The 24,206-nt window shown below is 47.0% G+C and overlaps 1 protein-coding gene across 1 annotated transcript; it reads left to right on the top strand.

Moving 5' to 3' along the window:
• Window positions 1-7,886: 7,886 nt before the first annotated feature.
• LOC120019919 (serine/threonine-protein kinase pim-2-like) lies at window positions 7,887-23,665 on the top strand. The gene is made up of 5 exons (XM_038963329.1): window positions 7,887-7,991; window positions 11,021-11,071; window positions 17,209-17,365; window positions 17,900-17,994; window positions 23,636-23,665. The coding sequence occupies exons 1-5, from the start codon at window positions 7,887-7,889 to the stop codon at window positions 23,663-23,665; spliced, it is 438 nt and encodes a 145-aa protein (XP_038819257.1).
• The last annotated feature ends 541 nt before the right edge of the window (window positions 23,666-24,206 follow it).

The following is a 24,206-nucleotide window of genomic DNA, read 5'->3' as shown; positions in this document are numbered from 1 at the left end:
TTCCCCTGTCACAGGAGCAGCTCTTAATAAGGTCTGGAATGGAGCGAACGGAATGGAATCCAGCCATATGTTTGATGTATTTCAAATCAAATGTTATTAGTCACGTGCGCCGAATACAACAGGTGTAGTAGACCTCACAGTGAAATGCTGAATTCAACAGGTGTAGATTTTACAGTGAAATGCTGAATTCAACAGGTGAAGATCTTACAGTGAAATGCTGAATTCAACAGGTGAAGATCTTACAGTGAAATGCTGAATACAACAGGTGTAGATCTTACAGTGAAATGCTGAATTCAACAGGTGAATACAACAGTGAAATGCTTACTCACGAGCCCCTAACCAACAATGCAGTTTAAAAAATACAGATAAGAATAAGAAATAAAAGTAACAAGTAATTAAAGAGGAGCAGTAAAATAACAATATATACATGGGGGTGCCGGTACAGAGTCAATGTGTGGGGGCACCGGTTAGTTGAGGTAGTATGAACATGTAGGTAGAGTTAATTAAAGTGATTATGCATAGATGACAACAGAGAGTGGCAGTGGTGTGGAGAGGGGAGGGGTGGGTGTGGGGCAATGTGAATAATCTGCCATTTGACTAGATGTTCAGGAGGGCTTGGGGGTAGAAGCTGTTGAGAAGCCTCTTGGACCTAGACTTTTTTCAGGGCTTTCCTCTGACACCGCCTGGTATAGAGGTCCTGGATGGCAGGAAGCTTGGCCCCAGTGATGTACTGGGCCGTACGCACTACCCTCTGTAGTGCCTTGCGGTCGGAGCCCGAGCAGTTGCCGTACCAGACAGTGATGCAACCAGTCAGGATGCTCTCGATGGTGCAGCAGCAGAACATTTTGAGGATCTGAGGACCCGTGCCAAATCTTTTCAGTCTCCTGAGGGGGAATAGGTTTTGTCGTGCCTGCTTCACGACTGTCTTGGTGTGCTTGGACCATGTTAGTTTGTTGGTGATGTGGACACCAAGGAACTTGAAGCTCTCAACCTGCTCCACTACAGACCCTCCAATGACAATGGGGGCATGCTCAGTCCTCCTTTTCCTGTAGTCCACAATCATCTCCTTTGTCTTGATCACGTTGAGGGAGAGGTTGTTGTCTTGGCACAACACGGCCAGGTCTCTGACCTTCATATAGGCTGTCTCGTTGTTGTCGGTGATCAGGCCTACCACTGTTGTGTCATCATCAAATTTAATGATGGTGTTGGAGTCGTGCCTGACCATGCAGTCATGAGTGAACAGGGAGTACAGGAGGGGGCAAAGCACGCACCCCTGAGGGGCTCCTGTGTTGAGGATCAGTGTGGCGGATATGTTGTTACCTACCCTTACCACCTGGGGGCGGCCCGTCAGGAAGTCCAGGATCCAGTTGCAGAGGGAGGTGTTTAGTCCCAGGGTCCTTAGCTTAGTGATGAGATTTGAGGGCACTATGGTGTTGAATGCTGAGCTGTAGTCAATGAACAGCATTCTCACATAGGTGTTCCTTTTGTCCAGGAGGGAAAGGGCAGGGTGGAGTGCAGTAGAGATTGCATCATCTGTGGATCTGTTGGGGCGGTATGCAAATTGGAGTGGGTCTAGGGTTTCTGGGATAATGGTGTTGATGTGAGCCATTACCAGCCTTCAAAGCACTTCATGGCTACAGACGTGTGTCCTACGGGTCAGTAGTCATTTAGGCAGGTTACCTTAGTGTTCTTGGGCACAGCCACTATGGTGGTCTGCTTGAAACATGTTGGTATTACAGACGCGGACAGGGAGAGGTTGAAAATGTCAGCGAAGACGCTTGCTAGTTGGTCAGCACATGCTCGGAGTACACATCCTAGTAATCCGTCTGGCCCCGCGGCCTTGTGAATGTTGACCTGTCTAAAGATCTTACTCACATCGGCTGCAGAGAGCGTGATCACACAGTCTTCCGGTACACCTGGTGCTCTCATGCATGTTTCAGTGTTATTTGCCTCGTCTGGTAGGCTTGTGTCACTGGGCAGCTCTCAGCTTTGCTTCCCTTTGTAGTCTGTAATGATTTGCAGGCCCTGCCACATCCGACGATCATCAGAGCCGGACTCGATCTTAGTCCTGTATTGGTACTTTGCCTGTTTGATGGTTCGTCGGAGGGCATTTGATACCATTCCACCAATTCCACCCCAGCCATTACCACGAGCCCGTCATGTGGTGTGTGTGTGTGTGTGTGTCTGAAGGCAAGGTCCTCTCAGTAATGTAAATAATGTGTGTAGTTGGCAGCTTATCTTAGCTGTGTACTTTACAGGGGGGGTATTATTATAAAACACACACACACACACACTCACGGTATTATTATAAAACACACACACACACACACACACACACACACACACACACACACACACACACACACACACACACACACACACACACACACACACACACACACACACACACACACACACACACACACACACACACACACACACACACACAGAGCTGTAAGAGCTGGGGTAAAGATCAGAATGACTATCAGATTCAAGGCAAATTCAATTTATAAAGTGATTTATTAGCATAGGAAACATATGTAAACATTGCCAAAGCAAGTGAAGTAGATAATAAACAAAAGTGAATAAACAATAAAAAGTGAAAGGTAAACATTACACTCACAGAAGTTCCAAAAGAATAAAGACATTTCAATCATATTATGTCTATATACAGTGTTGTAACAATGTGCAAATAGTTAAAGTACAAAAGGGAAAATAAATCAACATAAATATGGGTTGTATTTACAATGGTGTTTGTTCTTCACTGGTTGCCCTTTTCTTGTGGCAACAGATCACACATCTTGCTGCTGTGATGTCACACTGTGGTATTTCACCCAGTAGATATGGGAGTTTATCAAAATTGGATTTGTTTTCAAATTCTTTGTGGATCTGTGTAATCTGAGGGAAATATGTGTCTCTAATATGGTCATACATTTGGCAGGAGGTGAGGAAGTGCAGCTCAGTTTCCACCTCATTTTGTGGGGAGTGTGCACATAGCCTGTCTTCTCTTGAGAGCCATGTCTGCCTACGGTGGCCTTTCTCAATAACAAGGCTATGCTCACTGAGTCTGTACATAGTCAAAGCTTTCCTTAAGTTTGGGTCAGTCGCTGTGGTCAGGTATTCTGCCACTGTGTACTCTCTGTTTAGGGCCAAATAGCATTCTAGTTTGTCAAGTATTTATCATTTTGTTTTCTCATAATGTGGTTGGGTCTAATTGTGCTGTTGTCCTGGGGCTCTGTGGGGTGTGTTTGTGTTTGTGAACAGAGCCCTAGGACCAGCTTGCTTAGGGGACTCTTCTCCAGGTTCATCTCTCTGTAGGTGATGGCTTTGTTATGGAAGCTTTGGGAATCGCTTCCTTTTAGGTGGTTGTAGAATTTAACGGCTATATTCTGTATTTTGATAAATAGCGAGTATCGGCCTAATTCTGCTCTGCATGCATTATTTGGTGTTTTACGTTGTACACTGAGGATAGTTTCGCAAAATTCTGCATGCAGAGTCTCAATTTGGTGTTTGTCCCATTTTGTGAAATCTTGGTTGGTGAGCGGACCCCAGACCTCACAACCATAAAGGGCAATGGGTTCTATGACTGATTTAAGTATTTTTAGCCAGATCCTAATTGTATGTCGAATTTTATGTTCCTTTTTATGGCATAGAAGGCCCTTCTTGCCTTGTCTCTCAGCTCATTCACAGCTTTGTGGAAGTTACCTGTGGTGCTGATGTTTAGGCCGAGGTAGGTATAGTTTTTTTTGTCGTACGGTAATTTGGTAAAAATACAATTTGACAATTGCTCAGTACATTGTTTTCACTGAGGAAATGTACGAGTCTGCTGTTAATGATAATGCAGAGGATTTTCCCAAGGTTGCTGTTGATGCATATCCCACGGTAGTTAATGGGGTCAAATTTGTCTCCACTTTTGTGGATTGGGGTGATCAGTCCTTGGTTCCAAATATTGAGGAAGATGCCAGAGCTAAGGATGATGTTAAAGAGTTTTAGTATAGCCAATTGGAATTTGTGGTCTGTATATTTTATAATTTAATTTAGGATACCATCAACCGCACAGGCCTTTTTGGGTTGGAGGGTTTGTATTTTGTCCTGTAGTTCATTCAATGTAATTGGAGAATCCAGTGGGTTCTGGTAGTCTTTAATAGTTGATTATAAGATTTATATTTGATCATGTATATGTTTTTGCTGTTTGTTCTCTGTTATAGAGCCAAAAAGATTGGAGAAGTGGTTTATCCATACATCTCTGTTTTGGATAGATAATTCTTCGTGTTGTTGTTTGTTTAGTGTTTTCCAATTTTCCCAGAAGTGGTTAGATTCTATGGATTCTTCAATTACATTGAGCTGATTTCTGACGTGCTGTTCCTTCTTTGTCCGTAGTGTATTTCTGTATTGTTTTAGTGATTCACCATAGTGAAGGCTCAGGTTTTCTGGGTCTCTGTGTTTTTGGTCGGACAGGTTTCTCTATTTCTTTCTTAGGTTTTTGCATTCTTCATCAAACCATTTGTCATTGTTGTTCATTTTCTTAGGTTGTCTGCTTGAAATTTTTAGATTTGATAGGGAAGCTGAGAGGTCAAATATACTGTTCAGGTTTTCTACTGCTAAGTTTACACCTTCACTATTACAGCGAAACATTTTAGAAGGGTTTGAAGTTGTTGTTGCCTAATTGTTTTTTGGTAGATTTCACACTACTTTCCTTCCATCAGTAGCATTTCTTAATATTATTCAGATCCTTTGGCTTTGATGCCTCATGATTGAGTATTGCTCTGTTCAAGTAGTGTGTGATTTTTCTGTGATCTGTTAGGGGTGTCAGTGGACTGACTGAACACTCTGAGAGACTCTGGGTTGAGGTCGGTGATAAAATAGTCTACAGTGCTACTGCCAAGAGATGAGCTATAGGTGAACCTACCATAGGAGTCCCCTCGAAGCCTACCATTGACTATGTACATACCCAGCGTGCGACAGAGCTGCAGGAGTTGTGACCTGTTTTTGTTGGTTATGTTGTCATAGTTGTGTCTAGGGGGGCATATGGGGGAGGGAATGCTGTCACCTCCAGGTAGATGATTGTCCCCCTGTGTGCTGAGAGTGTCAGGTTCTTGTCCAGTTCTGGCATTTAGGTCGCCACAGACTAGTACATGTCCCTGGGCCTGGAAATAGTTGATCTCCCTTCTAGGATGGAGAAGCTGTCATCATTAAAGAATTGTATTGTTGTATTCAGCATTTCACTGTGAGGTCTACTACACCTGTTGTATTCAGCATTTCACTGTGAGGTCTACTACACCTGTTGTATTTGGCTTCTGTCACAAATAACATTTGATTTGAGTTCTCTCACCTCAGTCCTTAGAGCAGCTCTCTCAGACAGCAGTCCATCTCCACCTTCAGCCCTCCGGGTCTTGTTGGGGGGGGGGGGGGGGGTGTTGTTATGCTGGTCTGTTTTGTGGGTTTGTTCTGTCTGGATTTTGTGGACTAGCTCTCTGAGCTCCACCATGTCTCTCTCCAGCTCTGTGAATTTATGCCTCTCAATGATGGAGGAGCAGTGCAGTTGTGGGCCCTGGGTGTGTTCAGTGCTTGGAGGGGGGTGACTATCCTCGTCTGCAGGACAGTTTGAAGAGGTGTGTTCAGTGCTGGGAGGGGTGACTATCCTCGTCTGCAGGACAGTTTGAAGAGGTGTGTTCAGTGCTGGGGGGGGGTGACTGTCCTCATCTGCAGGACAGTTTGAAGAGGTGTGATCCGACTGACTCAGGATGGGGGGAGACGTCACAGAGAGAGAGCTTTTCCTGTTGTTCTCTCTCTTTGATCCGGTAAAAGTCCTGCTGGAACTGAGGATGTCCTGCACCGTTACTGTCCCAGACCTGTACACGTTGACAGAGGTTGTTTCAGTTACCTCACTGTCGAGTATTCTGAGTTCCCACCCTGGGCCAATACCCTCGCTCTTGATTTAAGGGTAACTTACTCAGGCAGTTGTTGTTGCCATCCTGTACCTGTCCCGCAGATGTGAGGTTCGGATCTACCGATCCTGTGCAGGTGTTGTTACACGTGGTCTGCCACTGCGAGGATGATCCGCTGTCCGTCCTGTCTCCCTGTAGAGCTGTCTTAGGCGTCTCACATTACGGACATTGCAAATTATTGCCCTGGCCACATCTGCAGTCTTCATGCCTCCTTGCAGCATGCCTAAGGCACATTCACGCAGATGAGCAGGGACCCTGGGCATCTTTCTTTTGGTGTTTATCAGAGTCAGTAGAAAGGACTTTTTAGTGTCCTAAGTTTTCATAACTGTGACCTTAATTGCCTACCGTCTGTAAGCTGTTAGTGTCTTAATGACCGTTCCACAGGTGCATATTTATTCATTGTTTATAGTTCATTGAACAAGCATGGGAAACAGTGTTTAAACCCTTTACAATGAAGATCTGTGAAGTTATTGGGATTTTTACAAATTATCTTTGAAAGACATGGTCCTGAAAAAGGGACGTTTCTTTTTTTGCTGAGTTTATGTGCTATGGACAATAGCCCGGGGACAACGTTACAGTCTGGGTAACTAACTGTGCAACATGGAACATCAAAAATGATTTGATTGATTCTCCTTTGAAATATTTGATCAATAGATTGTTATGACATCTCCGTTCAGAGTTGTGTGCCCGTAGAGATAAATGAATCAATCTGTTTATCTGTGATAAATCAATGTATTTATCTTGGATTGTGAACGTCATGTAGCCTCAGTGTCTGGCACGGTCAGAGTCTCAGGTAAGGATCATATTATTACAACGTTAAGAGTTCTACTCTCACCTGCCTGCATTATGACATCACAGTGAGCTCAGAGTGTTGCTGCTCTCATTGGCTCTCTGGTCTACCTCCATTATGACATCACTGTGAGCTCAGAGTGTTGCTGCTCTCATTGGCTCTCTGGTCTACCTCCATTATAACATCACTAAGAGGTCATAACAGGGGTGTTTCACACAGTACGGGGGTGTGCCTGTAAGCATTTGCTGTCTGTCTGTCTCTGCCAATCACAGACTCGTAGAGATGGAAGAGAAAGGAGACATGACTACAAGCCCGGCTTGTGAAGGCAAGAATACTCTCTCTACTTTACTCTCTCTCCTTTACTCTCACTCCCCTTGACTCTCACTCCCCTTGACTCTCTCTCTCCCCTTGACTCTCTCTCTCCCCTTGACTCTCTCTCTCCCCTTGACTCTCTCTCTCCCCTTGACTCTCTCTCCCCTTGACTCTCTCTCCCCTTTACTCTCACTCTCTTCTCTCACTCTCTTCTCTCACTCTCTTCACTACATTATATACAGTAGTTAAAAACAAATAATTGTATGATTCTCTGCTCTGTCTTTTCTTTCTCTATTTCTCTTCTGTCTATCTTTCCTTCCTAGATTTGACTACTTACCCTTCACAGGGTCAGGGTTTACGTTAGTTTAGTTTAGGTTACTTTAGGTTAGGTTATTATATGGCATAAGTGGCAAATAGAAATCTAATTGATTGCATCAAACAGAAGATAGCGTAGCCTATTGGTTACTGGTAAAGTATTGATTGTTGCTAAGGCACTGACTGTTGCTAAGGCACTGACTGTTGCTAAGGCACTGACTGTTGCTAAGGCACTGACGAATCGTAGCTTCTGTTTTCCAGTAGCCCCTCCCGTTTGCACCTCCCCCTGTTGGGTCCCAGCCAATGAGGCGCAAGGAGAGGAGGAAGGGGAAAAGGAGGGGGGAGAGAAGAGGAAGAGGGAACTGTCCGGTGAGGGGGGGAAAGAATGGGGGAGGGAAGACTCAGGTAGAGAGAAAGATGCCAAGAAGAGAGGAGGGGTGAGGAGGGAGGGGCCGGGACCCCACCGCAACCTGCCAGTCGAACGGTCTGCCAGTTACAAGCTGACCAAACAGAGAAACCGCATGAAGGGAGGGGCGGGGTTCTGCAAAGAGCTGGAACGCTATAGGAGGCTGGCATTTGGCCCCGCCCTGGGAACGCGCAGCATGACCCGATGGAGAGACACATCGGCCAGCATCTCACAACACCCACACATCCCCAGCATACACTACAAACACACGCCGCTCCCCGCTGACACACACATCCCCAGCATACACTACAAACACACGCCGCTCCCCGCTGACACACACATCCCCAGCATACACTACAAACACACGCCGCTCCCCGCTGACACACACATCCCCAGCATACACTACAAACACACGCCGCTCCCCGCTGACACACACATCCCCAGCATACACTACAAACACACACCGCTCCCCGCTGACACACACATCCCCAGCATACACTACAAACACACGCCGCTCCCCGCTGACACACACATCCCCAGCATACACTACAAACACACGCCGCTCCCCGCTAACACACACACCAACACACACACAAAGACACCGGCCCTGCCCACACTGACCCCGCCCACACCCGTCAACACAACCACACAGGCCGCCACTGACACCAGCAAACACACTCTTACAACCACACACAACACTCGTAGTAACAAACAGCAAGCACAGGCCTCACACACACAGGCCTCACAGGCCTCACACACACAGGCCTCTCACACACAGGCCTCTCACACACAGGCCTCACAGGCCTCACACACACAGGCCTCACAGGCCTCTCACACACAGGCCTCTCACACACAGGCCTCACACACACAGGCCTCACAGGCCTTACACACACAGGCCTCACAGGCCTCTCACACACAGGCCTCTCACACACAGGCCTCACACACACAGGCCTCACAGGCCTCACACACACAGGCCTCTCAGGCCTTACACACACAGGCCTCTCACACACAGGCCTCACACACACAGGCCTCACAGGCCTCTCACACACAGGCCTCACACACACAGGCCTCTCACACACAGGCCTTACACACACAGGCCTCACAGGCCTCACACACACAGGCCTCACAGGCCTCTCACACACAGGCCTCTCACACACAGGCCTCACACACACAGGCCTCACAGGCCTTACACACACAGGCCTCTCACACACAGGCCTCACACACACAGGCCTCACACACACAGGCCTCTCAGGCCTCACACACACAGGTCTCTCACACACAGGCCTCACAGGCCTCTCACACACAGGCCTCACAGGCCTCTCACACACAGGCATCAAACACACAGAAAAGGACCAAACACACTCCTAACGCAGACCAGGAGAACACACGGGATAAACAGATACCGCAGAACCCACACACACCCCAAACTCAGAACCAGGAGGGGAGCCTGGAGAGCACAGGTGCACCAACCCACAAACACAGAGGTATGTATGGACACGTATGTGTGTGTGTGCGTGTGTGTGCCATACTTGTGTCTATGTGTATAATGAGAATGCTCTCTCTTGTGGGGAAGTATACTGTATGTATGTAACGGGAGCTGTGTGTGTGTGTGTGTGTGTGTGTGTGTGTGTGTGTGTGTGTGTGTGTGTGTGTGTGTGTGTGTGCGTGTGTGTGGTGCGTGCGTGCGTGCGTGCGTGCGTGCGTGCGTGCGTGCGTGCGTGCGTGGGTGTTGTAGAAAGGTTCGAGGAGCTCTATGTGAAAGGAGAACTGATTGGACACGGAGGCTATGGGAGTGTCTATGCCGGGTTCAGGAAGACAGACAACCAACCGGTGAGCAACTCCTCTTGTCTACTTCCTGTCTCAGTGCCTGCCCCAGCTCTGTTCCCCTGACCCTTCCTGTCTCAGTGCCTGCCCCAGCTCTGTCCCCCTGACACTTCCTGTCTCAGTGCCTGCCCCAGCTCTGTCCCCCTGACACTTCCTGTCTCAGTGCCTGCCCCAGCTCTGTCCCCCTGACACTTCCTGTCTCAGTGCCTGCCCCAGCTCTGTCCCCCTGACACTTCCTGTCTCAGTGCCTGCCCCAGCTCTGTCCCCCTCACCCTTCTCACCAACGTGTGCACTCATTCCATCCCCCTGAAACAGCTTATAGGATTGGTCTAAGCATGTCTGACATATTCCTCAATCCACTCCATGCCTGTGTCCCAAATGGCAACATATTCCCTATGTAACGTATATAGTGTCCTATGGACCCTGTTCAGAAGTAGTCCACTATGGACCCTGGTCATAAGTAGTGTCCTATGGACCCTGGTCAGAAGTAGTGTCCTATGGACCCTGGTCAGAAGTAGTGCACTATGGGCCCTGGTCAGAAGTAGTGTCCTATGGGCCCTGGTCAGAAGTAGTCCACTATGGACCCTGGTCATAAGTAGTGTCCTATGGACCCTGGTCAGAAGTAGTGTCCTATGGACCCTGGTCAGAAGTAGTGCACTATGGGCCCTGGTCAGAAGTAGTGTCCTATGGACCCTGGTCAGAAGTAGTGCACTATGGGCCCTGGTCAGAAGTAGTGTCCTATGGGCCCTGACCTGAATAGAGAACAGGGTGCCATTCGGGACTAGGTTGAATAGTGTCTTTGTGAGATGCAGAGTAGGTGAACGGATGATCTCCGCATGTGTGGTTCCCACTGTGAAGCATGGAGGAGGTGGTGTGATGGTGCTTTGCTGGTAACACTGTCAGGAATTTATTTAGAATTCAAGGCACACTTAACCATTATAGCTACCACAGCATTCTGCAGCGATACGCCATCCCATCTGGGAACTGCTTCAGGACTGTTGGAAAAGCATTCCAGGTGAAGCTGGTTGAGAGAATGCCAAAATCAAATCAAATGTATTTATATTGCCCTTCTTACATCAGCTGAATGCAAGCAATGCAGGTGTAGATGCACCTGTAGAAGCACAAGAGTCAAGGCAAAGGGTGGCTACTTTGAAGAATCTAAAAATCTAAAATATTTTGATTTGTTTAACACTTTTTTGGTCACTACATGATTCCATATGTGTTATTTCATAGTTTTGATGTCTTCACTATTATTCTACAAGAATATAGTAAAAATACAGAAAACCCCTGGAATGAGTAGGTGTGTCCAAACTTTTGACTGGTACTGTACGTTGTCCCAACACAGACCATTACAACAGAATGACATGTTGTCTGTCTCCAGGGACAGCAGTAACTAGACATGTTGTTCATGTTGTCTGTCTCTAGGTGGCGCTGAAGTTTGTGGACCAGAGGAAGATAAAGATGTGGGCTAAAACGGTGAGTCAACTACTTCTGACCAGGGCCCATAGGACACTACTTCTGACCAGGGCCCATAGGACACTACTTCTGACCAGGGCCCATAGTGCACTACTGTTAACCAGGGCCCATAGGAAACTACTTCTGACCAGGGCCCATTTGACACTACTTCTGAACAGGGCCCATAGGACACTACTTCTGACCAGGGCCCATAGGACACTACTGTTGACCAGGGCCCATAGGAAACTACTTCTGACCAGGGCCCATAGGACACTACTTCTGACCAGGGCCCATAGGACACTACTTCTGACCAGGGCCCATAGGACACTACTTCTGACCAGGGCCCATAGTGCACTACTGTTAACCAGGGCCCATAGGAAACTACTTCTGACCAGGGCCCATTTGACACTACTTCTGAACAGGGCCCATAGGACACTACTTCTGACCAGGGCCCATAGGACACTACTGTTGACCAGGGCCCATAGGACACTACTTCTGACCAGGGCCCATAGGACACTACTTCTGACCAGGGCCCATAGGACACTACTTCTGACCAGGGCCCATAGGAAACTACTTCTGACCAGGGCCCATAGGACACTACTTCTGACCAGGGCCCATAGGAAACTACTTCTGACCAGGGCCCATAGGACACTACTTCTGACCAGGGCCCATAGGACACTACTTCTGACCAGGGCCCATAGGACACTACTTCTGAACAGGGCCCATAGGACACTACTTCTGACCAGGGCCCATAGGACACTACTTCTGACCAGGGCCCATAGGACACTACTTCTGACCAGGGCCCATAGGACACTACTTCTGACCAGGGCCCATAGGACACTACTTCTGACCAGGGCCCATAGGACACTACTTCTGACCAGGGCCCATAGGACACTACTTCTGACCAGGGCCCATAGGACACTACTTCTGACCAGGGCCCATAGGACACTACTTCTGCCCAGGCCCATAGGACATTACTTCTGACCAGGGCCCATAGGACACTACTTTTGACCAGGGCTCATAGGACACTACTTCTGACCAGGGCCCATAGGACACTACTTCTGACCAGGGCCCATAGGACACTACTTCTGACCAGGGCCCATAGGACACTACTTCTGACCAGGGCCCATAGGACATGACTTCTGAACAGGGCCCATAGGACACTACTTCTGACCAGGGCCCATAGGGCACTACTTCTGACCAGGGCCCATAGGGCTCTATAAAGGGAATAGGGTGCCATTATTTTTGACCAGGGCCCATAGGGCTCTATAAAGGGAATAGGGTGCCATTATTTTTGACCCATAGGGCTCTATAAAGGGAATAGGGTGCCATTATTTTTGACCCATAGGGCTCTATAAAGGGAATAGGGAAGCAGGCTGTCTGAGTTATACCAGTTACTGATGAAGTAGCATGGAACAGGAACTGATCATAGAAGTGTGTGTGTGTATTGTGTGTGTCTACTGTGTGTGTGTATTGTGTGTGTCTACTGTGTGTGTGTGTGTATTGTGTGTGTGTGTGTGTGCAGTCGGAGAGCAAAGATGTGTTGCCATTGGAGATCGCTTTGCTGCAGCAGGTGTGTCGCTTGCCCAGGTGTAGAGGCGTGGCCCAACTCCTTGACTACTATTGGATGCAAGGGCCAGAGGGGGCAGGCATATATCTGCTGGTTCTGGAGCGTCCAATCCCCTGCTTGGATCTCTTTAATTATATGCAGGAGGGGAGTGGCTACTTGGAGGAGGGGATGGCACGTCATGTGATGCAGCAGGTCAGAATCACACACACAATCAATCAATCAATCAAATGTATTTATGAAGCCCTTTTTACATCAGTCGATGTCACAAAGTTCTATACAAAAACCCAGCCTAAAACCCCAAACAGCAAGCAATGCAGGTGTAGAAGCACGGTGGCTAGGAAAAACTCCCTAGAAAGGCCAGAACCTAGGAAGAAACCTAGAGAGGAACCAGGCTATGAGGGGTGGCCAGTCCTCTTCTGGCTGTGCCGGGTGGAGATTATAACAGAACATGGCCAAGATGTTCAAATGTTCATTGATGACCAGCAGGGTCAAATAATAATAATTACAGTGGTTGTAGAGGGTGCAACAGGTCAGCACCTCAGGAGTAAATGTCAGTTGGCTTTTCATAGCCGATCATTAAGAGTATCTCTACCGCTCCTGCTGTCTCTAGAGAGTTGAAAACAGCAGGTCTGGGACAGGTAGCACGTCCGGTGAACAGGTCAGGGTTCCATAGCCGCAGGCAGAACAGTTGAAACTGGGCAGCAGCACGACCAGGTGGACTGGGGACAGCAAGGAGTCATCAGGCCAGGACGTCCTGACACATGGTCCTAGGGTTCAGGTCCTCCATGAGGGGAGGGACAGAGAGAGAATTAGAGGGGGCATGCTTAAATTCACACAGGACACCAGATAAGACAGGATAAGTACTCCACATATAACAAACTGACCCTAGCCCCCCGACACATAAACTACTGCAGCATAAATACTGGAGGCTGAGACAGGAGGGGTCAGGAGACACTGTGGCCCCGTCAGACGATATCCCCGGACAGGGCCAAACAGGCAGGATATAACCCCACCCACTTTGCCAAAGCACAGCCCCCACACCACAAGAGGGATATCTTCAACCACCAACTTACTACCCTGACACAAGGCCGAGTATAGCCCACAAAGATCTCCGCCACGGCACAACCCATGGGGGGGGCGCCAACCCAGACAGGAAGATCACGTCAGTGACTCAACCCACTCAAGTGACGCACCCCTTCTAGGGACGGCATGAAAGAGCACCAGTAAGCCAGTGACTCAGCCCCCGTAATAGGGTTAGAGGCAGAGAATCCCAGTGGAGAGAGGGGAACCGGCCAGGCGGAGACAGCAAGGGCGGTTCATCGCTCCAGTGCCTTTCTGTTCACCTTCACACTCCTGGGCCAGACTACACTCAATCATATGACCTACTGAAGAGATGAGTCTTCAATAAAGACTTAAAGGTCGAGACCGAGTCTGCGTCTCTCACATGGGTAGGCAGACCATTCCATAAAAATGGAGCTCTATAGGAGAAAGCCCTGCCTCCAGCTGTTTGCTTAGAAATTCTAGGGACAATTAGGAGGCCTGCATCTTGTGACCGTAGCGTACGTGTAGGTATGTACGGCAGGACCACATCGGAAAGATAGGTAGGAGCAAGCCCATGTAATGCTTTGTAGGTTAGCAGTAAAACCTTGAAATTAGCCTTAACATGAAGCCAGTGTAGGGAGGCTAGCACTGGAGTAATATGATCACATTTTTGGGGTTCTAGTCAAGATTCTAGCAGCCGTGTTTAGCACTAACTGAAGTTTATTTAGTGCTTTATCCGGGTAGTCGGAAAGTAGAGCATTGCAGTAGTCTAATCTAGAAGTGACAAAAGCATGGATACCTTTTTCTGCATCATTTTTGGACAGAAAGTTTCTGATTTTTGCAATGTTACGTAGATGGAAAAAAGTTATCCTTGAAACAGTCTTGATATGTTCGTCAAAAGAGAGATCAGGGTCCAGAGTAACGCCGAGGTCCTTCACAGTTTTATTTGAGACGACTGTACAACCATCAAGATTGATTGTCAGATTCAACAGAAGATCTCTTTGTTTCTTGGGACCTAGAACAAGCATCTCTGTTTTGTCCGAGTTTAAAAGTAGAAAGTTTGCAGCCATCCACTTCCTTATGTCTGAAACACAGGCTTCCAGGGAGGGAAATTTTGGGGCTTCACCATGTTTCATTGAAATGTACAGCTGTGTGTCACCGGCATAGCAGTGAAAGTTGACATTATGTTTCCGAATGACATCACCAAGAGGTCAAATATATAGTGAAAACAATAGTGGTCCTAAAAGAGGAACACCGAAACTTACAATTGATTTGTCAGAAGACAAACCATCCACAGAGACCAATTTTGGTTTCTAATCTCTCCAAAAGAATGTGGTGATCGATGGTAAAAAAGCAGCACTAAAGTCTAAGAGCACGAGGACAGATGCAGAGCCTCGGTCTGACGCCATTAAAAGGTAATTTACCACCTTCACGAGTGCAGTCTCAGTGCTATGACGGGGGTCTAAAACCAGACTGAAGCGTTTCATATACACTGTTTGTCTTCAGGAAGGCAGTGAGTTGCCGTGCAACAGCTTTTTCAAAAATGTTTGAGAGGAATGGGTGATTCGATATAGTTTGTTTTATATTTTCTGGGTCAAGGTTTGGCTTTTCCAACAGAGGCTTCACTTTGAGTGAGTTTGGTACACATCCGGTGGATAGAGAGCCGTTTATTATGTTCAACATAGGAGGGCCAAGCACAGGAAGCAGCTCTTTCAGTAGTGTAGTTGGAATAGGGTCCAGTATGCAGCTTGAAGGTTTAGAGGTGATTACTATTTTCATGAATGTGTCAAGAGATATAGGATTAAAAAACGTTAGTGTCTCTCTTGATCCTAGGTCCTGGCAGAGTTGTGCAGACTCAGGACAACTGAGCTTTGGAGGAATACGCAGATTCAAAGAGAAGTCCGTAATTTGCTTTCTAATGATCATGATCTATTCCTCAAAGAAGGGGATATGGTCACTAGTGTAACCAGGAGGTGAGGCCTCATTTAACACAGTAAATTCATCAGGCTTAAGCCATGTTTCAGTCAGGCCAATCACATCAAGATTATGATCAGTGATTAGTTCATTGACTATACCTGCCTTGGAAGTGAGGGATCTAACATTAAGAAGCCCTATTTTGAGATGTGAGGTATCACAATTTCTTTCAATAATGGCAGGAATGGAGGAGGTCTTTATTCCAGTGAGATTGCTAAAGCGAACACCGCCATGTTTAGTTTTGCCCAACCTAGGTCGAGGCACAGACACAGTCTCATTGGGGATGGCTGAGCTGACTACACTGACTGTGCTAGTGGCAGACTCCACTTAGCTGGCAGGCTGGCTAACAGCCTGCTGCCTGGCCTGCACCCTTTTTCATTGTGGAGCTAGAGGAGTTAGAGCCCTGTCTATGTTGGTAGATAAGATGAGAGCACCCCTCCAGCTAGGATGGAGTCCGTCACTCCTCAACAGGCCAGGCTTGGTCCTGTTTGTGGGTGAGTCCCAGAAAGAGGGCCAATTATCTACAAATTCTATCTTTTGGGAGGGGCAGAAAACAGCTTTTAACCAGCGATTGAGTTGTGAGACTCTGCTGTAGAGCTCGTCACTCCCCCTAACTGGGAGGGGGCCAGAGACAATTACTCGATGCCGACACATCTTTCTAGCTGATTTACACGCTGAAGCTATGTTGCACTTGGTGACCTCTGACTGTTTCATCCTAACATCGTTGGTGCCGACGTGGATAACAATATCTCTATACACTCGCCAGTTTTAGCTTTAGCCAGCACCATCTTCAGATTAGCCTTAACGTCGGTAGTCCTGCCCCCTGGTAAACAGTGTATGATCGCTGGGTGATTCGTTTTAAGTCTAATACTACGGGTAATGGAGTCGCCAATGACTATGGTTTTCAATTTGTCAGAGCTAATGGTGGGAGGCTTCTGCGTCTCAGATCCCGTAACGGGAGGAGTAGAGACCAGAGAAGGCTCGACCTCTGACTCCGACTCGCTGCTTAATGGGGAGAGTTTCTGTCGGATGAATGAGCGACACCGGTTGAGCATTCCTACAGCATTTCCTTCCAGAAGCCATGAGAAAATTGTCCGGCTGCGGGGACTGTGTGGGGGGATTTATACTACTGTCTGTACTTACTGGTGGCACAGAAGCTGTTTCATTTATTCCTACACTTAAATGACCCTAACGATTGCGTCTGAATTAGAAGGCATCGTGTTAATGTTACTACTTAGCTTCGGCTGGTGGAGGTCCTGACGAACCACGTCCAGATAAAACGTCCGGAGGGAAAAAGTTGAATGAAAAAAATTGAGCGAGGAAAAAATAAGAATATAAAACGGTAATTAACATTTTAAAAGTTAAAACCGTAAAGTTTGCGGGTAGCAAAATAAAGTTAGCAACCAAGTAGCAACAAACCGCTCAGCAGCACGTGAACAAGTCCACAAGTTGTAACCGGAAATGACGACACACACACACCTGATACTGATCTGCCATACACACTTTTCTGTGAATCTGTGTGTGTGTGTGTATGTGTGTGTGTGTGTGTGTGTGTGTATGTGTGTGTGTGTAGGTGGTGTCTGCTCTGCTCCACTGCCACTCCAGGGGCGTGGTCCACAGAGACCTGAAACCTGAGAACATCCTTGTCCAACTGACCAATCACAACGTCCTACTGCTTGACTTCGGCTCCGCCTCAGTACTCAAGGAGGGAGAATACACCGATGTGGCAGGTGAGACACACTTGCATGCACCTAAAACGCACGCAGGCACACACACGTACAAACACAAGTAAACACACTCTCTCCCCCCGTCTTGCTCTCCCCGTCTCTCTCTCCCCGTCTCTCTCTCCCCGTCTCTCTCTCCCCGTCTCTCTCTCCCCGTCTCTCTCTCCCCGTCTCTCTCTCCCCGTCTCTCTCTCCCCGTCTCTCTCTCCCCGTCTCTCTCTCTCCGTCTCTCTCCCTCCGTCTCTGTCTCTCTCTCCCTCCGTCTCTCTCATCCTCTCTATCTCTCCCTCCTGTCTCTCCCCCTCTCTCTCTCTCTCTCTCTCTCTCTCTCTCCCTGTCCCTCTCATCCTCTCTCCCCGCCTATCTCTCCCTCTGTCTCTCTCTCTCTGTCTCTCTCTCTCTCTCTCTCTCTCTCTCCCTCTCTCTCTCTCTCTCTCTCTCTCTCTCTCTCTCTCCCTCTCCCCCTGTCCCTCTCATCCTCTCCACCTCTCACCCCCCTGTCTCTCCCCCTCTCTCTCTTCCTGTCTCTCTCCCCCCCAGGTACACCTGAGTATCTTCCTCCAGAGACAGTACTGAGAGGGGAGTACTTTGCTGTTCCGGCCACCGTGTGGTCGCTGGGAATACTGCTTTTCCAGGTACATTACTACAATTATACTATTACTATAACTAGTACTATACAAATATACTAGTGCTATTACTATACACAACTAATACTATGCTACCAAGATCTACTACTAAACCTACTACTAATACTATGATACTGCAACTAGTACTACTCAGTGGTGAGGGTAAATGTATTCCCAGTACGGTACCTCTATGTGTACGGTACCTCTATGTGTGTACGGTACCTCTATGTGTGTACGGTACCTCTATGTGTACGGTACCTCTATGTGTGTACGGTACCTCTATGTGTACGGTACCTCTATGTGTACGGTACCTCTATGTGTGTACGGTACCTCTATGTGTGTACGGTACCTCTATGTGTACGGTACCTCTATGTGTACGGTACCTCTATGTGTGTACGGTACCTCTATGTGTGTACGGTACCTCTATGTGTACGGTACCTCTATGTGTGTACGGTACCTCTATGTGTGTACGGTACCTCTATGTGTGTACGGTACCTCTATGTGTACGGTACCTCTATGTGTACGGTACCTCTGTGTGTGTACGGTACCTCTATGTGTACGGTACCTCTATGTGTGTACGGTACCTCTATGTGTGTACGGTACCTCTATGTGTGTACGGTACCTCTATGTGTGTACGGTACCTCTATGTGTGTACGGTACCTCTATGTGTGTACGGTACCTCTATGTGTACGGTACCTCTATGTGTGTACGGTACCTCCTATGTGTACGGTACCTCTATGTGTACGGTACCTCTATGTGTGTACGGTACCTCTATGTGTGTACGGTACCTCTATGTGTACGGTACCTCTATGTGTACGGTACCTCTATGTGTGTACGGTACCTCTATGTGTACGGTACCTCTATGTGTGTACGGTACCTCTATGTGTACGGTACCTCTATGTGTACGGTACCTCTATGTGTGTACGGTACCTCTATGTGTGTACGGTACCTCTATGTGTACGGTACCTCTATGTGTACGGTACCTCTATGTGTACGGTACCTCTATGTGTACGGTACCTCTATGTGTACGGTACCTCTATGTGTGTACGGTACCTCTATGTGTGTACGGTACCTCTATGTGTGTACGGTACCTCTATGTGTACGGTACCTCTATGTGTACGGTACCTCTATGTGTACGGTACCTCTATGTGTGTACGGTACCTCTATGTGTGTACGGTACCTCTCTGTGTGTACGGTACCTCTATGTGTGTACGGTACCTCTATGTGTGTACGGTACCTCTATGTGTACGGTACCTCTATGTGTACGGTACCTCTATGTGTGTACGGTACCTCTATGTGTGTACGGTACCTCTATGTGTACGGTACCTCTATGTGTGTACGGTACCTCTATGTGTGTACGGTACCTCTATGTGTGTACGGTACCTCTATGTGTGTACGGTACCTCTATGTGTATACGGTACCTCTATGTGTACGGTACCTCTATGTGTACGGTACCTCTATGTGTACGGTACCTCCTATGTGTACGGTACCTCTATGTGTACGGTACCTCTGTGTGTACGGTACCTCTATGTGTACGGTACCTCTATGTGTACGGTACCTCTATGTGTGTACGGTACCTCTATGTGTGTACGGTACCTCTATGTGTGTACGGTACCTCTATGTGTGTACGGTACCTCTATGTGTACGGTACCTCTATGTGTGTACGGTACCTCTATGTGTACGGTACGTCTATGTGTGTACGGTACCTCTATGTGTACGGTACCTCCTATGTACATCTACTACTGCTAATACTACAGCTACTACTACTGCTGCTACTACTACTACCACCACTACTACTACTACCACCACTACTACTACTACTGCTGCTACTACCACTGCTGCTACTACTACTGCTGCTACTACTAGTACTACTACTACATCTACTACTGCTACTACTACCACCACTACTACTACTACTACTACTACTACCACCACTACTACTACTACTGCTGCTACTACCACTGCTGCTACTACCACTGCTGCTACTACCACTACTACTACTGCTACTACTAGTAGTATTACTACTACTGCTACTACTACTACTACTGCTGATGCTGCTACTACTTGTACTACTACCACTACTACTACTATCACCACCACTGCTGATGCTGCTACTACTTGTACTACTACCACTACTACTACTACTACTACTGCTGATGTATTAGTAGTAGTAGTACTAGTAGTAGCTACTACCACTACCACCACCACTACTACCACCACCACCACCACCACCACCACCACCACCACCACCACTACTACTACTACTACTACTACTACTGCTACTACTACTACTACTACTACAATACCACTCTCCCACTCTTTAATAATAGTACTACCACTGCTATAATAAAGAGGTAGCAGATTGCTGTAATAAGGCTTTGCTGTGGAACTGTTTTGGTCTAGATGGTGTGGGGTGATGTTCCTTTCTACAGTGACGCAAGCATCGTCAAAGCAACCCTCTACTTTCCACGTGGAATATCCAGAGGTGAGCGTGTGTGTAGAGACATTAAAGACTATCTACACCTGGAGACTACTTGCACTGACCCTACACACATCCAACCCTTACAAACAAGCACACACACATATCCAACCCTTACAAAACAAGCACACACACACACACACACATATCCAACCCTTACAAACAAGCACACACACACACACACACACACACACACACATATCCAACCCTTACAAACAAGCACACACACACACACACACACACATATCCAACCCTTACAAACAAGCACACACACACACACATATCCAACCCTTACAAACAAGCACACACACATATCCAACCCTTACAAACAAGCACACACACACACACACACACACACACACACACACACACACACACACACACACACACACACACACACACACACACATATCCAACCCTTACAAACACACACACACACACACACACACACACACACACACACACACACACACACACACACACACACACACACACAGTCAACGCTGCTGTTCTATTTTTTTACTATTGATTAAACTGTCTGACCAAGACACCCTCCACTTTATGTTGGTAAATACAGTCATATTATAGCACACTCATAATCTATACAGTATATTATATTGTATACATGTCAGTTTATTGCTATGCTCCCTTCTAATTACTTCATATTTTACTTTAAAAAAAAAATCAATATTGATTATTGTACTGCGATGTTGAGAGAGCTAGCACGCAAGCGTTTCGCCTTTTATGCATACTGTGTACTGTGACAAATAAAATGTTATTAGATTTTTTTGTGTGTCTCCGTGTAACGAAGGTAAGTTTGCGAACCCGTACTCACGTGTGAAACTCGCCTGAGACTCAATGCCGACCCAATGCCCAGGCTTTAGTTTAACGGGCTAAAAACACTTCACCTGCATGTGTTATGAGACTGACATGACGTCACTATTTTGTGTTGCAGATTGCCGTCACCTGATTCGCCGGTGCCTCGCTGTCAGTCCAGACGACCGGCCAACCCTGGAGCAGATACAGCATCATCCCTGGATGCAATAGAATAGACTATATTTCATCTATTATGTCCTAAATAAACATTGTCAGCATTCCTACTCGTGTCATGTCACCTGACTGATAGTAGATACAATTATATAGCAAGGGAATTCAAATCTTACCCTACGAGGTCCAGATTACGGCTGGTTTTCTGTTCTACCTGATAATGAATTACACCCAGCTGGTGTCACAGGTTAAAATCAGTCCCCGATTTGAGGGGGAAACATGGGAAAAGAAATCAGTGGAACTTAGAGGTCCAGAGTTGAATTTGAGGGGTATATGGTATTGATGAATAGGGGGGTTCGTTGTTTATCGTCTTTTTGAGGCATCAGAGTCCACCCAGCTCTATTTGTACAGGAACATCACACTGCACACGGCTCGCACGCGCTGAAGGTTGAAGGGAGAGAGGTGAGTTGTAGCTGTTCCCAAATCCCAGATTGTACCTTTACGGGTTCCCAAATCCCAGATTGTACCTTTACGGGTTCCCAAATCCCAGATTGTACCTTTACGGGTTCCCAAATCCCAGATTGTACCTTTACGGGTTCCCAAATCCCAGATTGTACCTTTACGGGTTCCCAAATCCCAGATTGTACCTTTACGGGTTCCCAAATCCCAGATTGTACCTTTACGGGTTCCCAAATCCCAGATTGTACCTTTACGGGTTCCCAAATCCCAGATTGTACCTTTACGGGTTCCCAAATCCCAGATTGTACCTTTACGGGTTCCCAAATCCCAGATTGTACCTTTACGGGTTCCCAAATCCCAGATTGTACCTTTACGGGTTCCCAAATCCCAGATTGTACCTTTATGGGTTCCCAAATCCCAGATTGTACCTTTATGGCTGGTATCAGGATTAGCGTCTACCTAGCTAGCAAGAACAAGCTAACAATGTGGCTAGCTCTAATAACAGGTCTGTGATCTGCATACAAATACACTCAACCACGATCAGAGGGTGATCCTAACACACCCCTTCTTCCATCTGTCTGTTGGGTATTCTCCAGGTGAACCAGGGTCAGAGGATGATCCTAACACAGCCCTTCATACATCTGTCTGTTGGGTATTCTCCAGGTGAACCAGGGTCAGAGGATGATCCTAACACAGCCCTTCATACATCTGTCTGTTGGGTATTCTCCAGGTGTAGCAGGATCAGAGGGTGATCCTAACACAGCCCTTCTTCCATCTGTCTGTTGGGTATTCTCCAGGTGAACCAGGGTCAGAGGGTGATCCTAACACACCCCTTCATACATCTGTCTGTTGGGTATTCTCCAGGTGAACCACGATCAGAGGGTGATCCTAACACACCCCTTCTTCCATCTGTCTGTTGGGTATTCTCCAGGTGAACCACGATCAGAGGGTGATCCTAACACACCCCTTCTTCCATCTGTCTGTTGGGTATTCTCCAGGTGAACCAGGATCAGAGGGTGATCCTAACACACCCCTTCTTCCATCTGTCTGTTGGGTATTCTCCAGGTGAACCAGGGTCAGAGGATGATCCTAACACACCCCTTCTTCCATCTGTCTGTTGGGTATTCTCCAGGTGAACCACGATCAGAGGGTGATCCTAACACACCCCTTCATACATCTGTCTGTTGGGTATTCTCCAGGTGAACCACGATCAGAGGGTGATCCTAACACACCCCTTCTTCCATCTGTCTGTTGGGTATTCTCCAGGTGAACCAGGGGCTTGAGCTGTTCAGCGAAGGCCTACATCGTTTCAATAACAACATAGCTGAAACCACTACTGGCTTCATTGATTTACTGCATTTATTTTCTTATAATTGTAGGCTAGGCTATTTGCTGGCAGATTATTTTAAATATTATTTTAACAGTAGGCCTACCTACACAAAAACCTCATATGGGGTTATTGACCACCATCCATTGAATTCATAATAAGAAGTGGTGATTATCTGATACAGCATCTAATACAGATGCACCAGGGCAATATGAAATGAAATCAACTAAGGGCAGACGGACAGCTTTAAAGGAACGGTGTCATTGGACGGACGGATGCTTGTATAGGCATACCGTTGGATCATATAGTTCTAGAGACAATTCATCCAAACACACTGGTTTACGTTGGAATTCTCTGTACAGATCAGACATGTAAGTGTGTTAATGTTTGTGTTCCAGGTGCAGCAGTTGCATGACCCATCCTACTAATGGGCAAGCAGACCAGGAAGAGTAATGAGCAGTGGGTGATTGACATTGTCACAGCCATGGGGCCAGTTCAAGTGGGCCCACACAAAAAGGTTTTAAAGAAGATGGTCTATCTCGGAGTACCTCCTGGAAAGTAAAAATAATATTCTGTATATTGCAATTAAAGAAATCAGAGTGTAACATCCTGCTTTAAAAAAGTACAATTATTGGCGAAGGACTAGAGGTGATTTACTGCTGTGTCAATAACCACAAAGCCTTTAATCAAATCAAATTTTATTTGTTACATGCGACAAATACAAGAGGTGTACACCTTACTGTGAAATGCTTACTTACAAGCCCTTAACCAACAATGCAGTTCAATAAATATAGTCAAGAAAATATTTAATAATTATTTAGAGACATCAGTATCAAACCGATCTCGATAAACCGTTTTTGTATGGACCTCGCTTTGTGCACGAGGGGCATCGTTATGCTGAAACAGGAAAGGGCCTTCCCCAAACTGTTCCCATAAAGTTGGAAGCACAGATTTGTCTAGAATGTCATT

The sequence above is a fragment of the Salvelinus namaycush genome, chromosome 25, assembly GCF_016432855.1.
Source record: "Salvelinus namaycush isolate Seneca chromosome 25, SaNama_1.0, whole genome shotgun sequence".
In the NCBI taxonomy this organism is placed as follows: Eukaryota; Metazoa; Chordata; class Actinopteri; order Salmoniformes; family Salmonidae; genus Salvelinus; species Salvelinus namaycush.
This window is presented reverse-complemented; position numbering and strand designations above follow the sequence as displayed.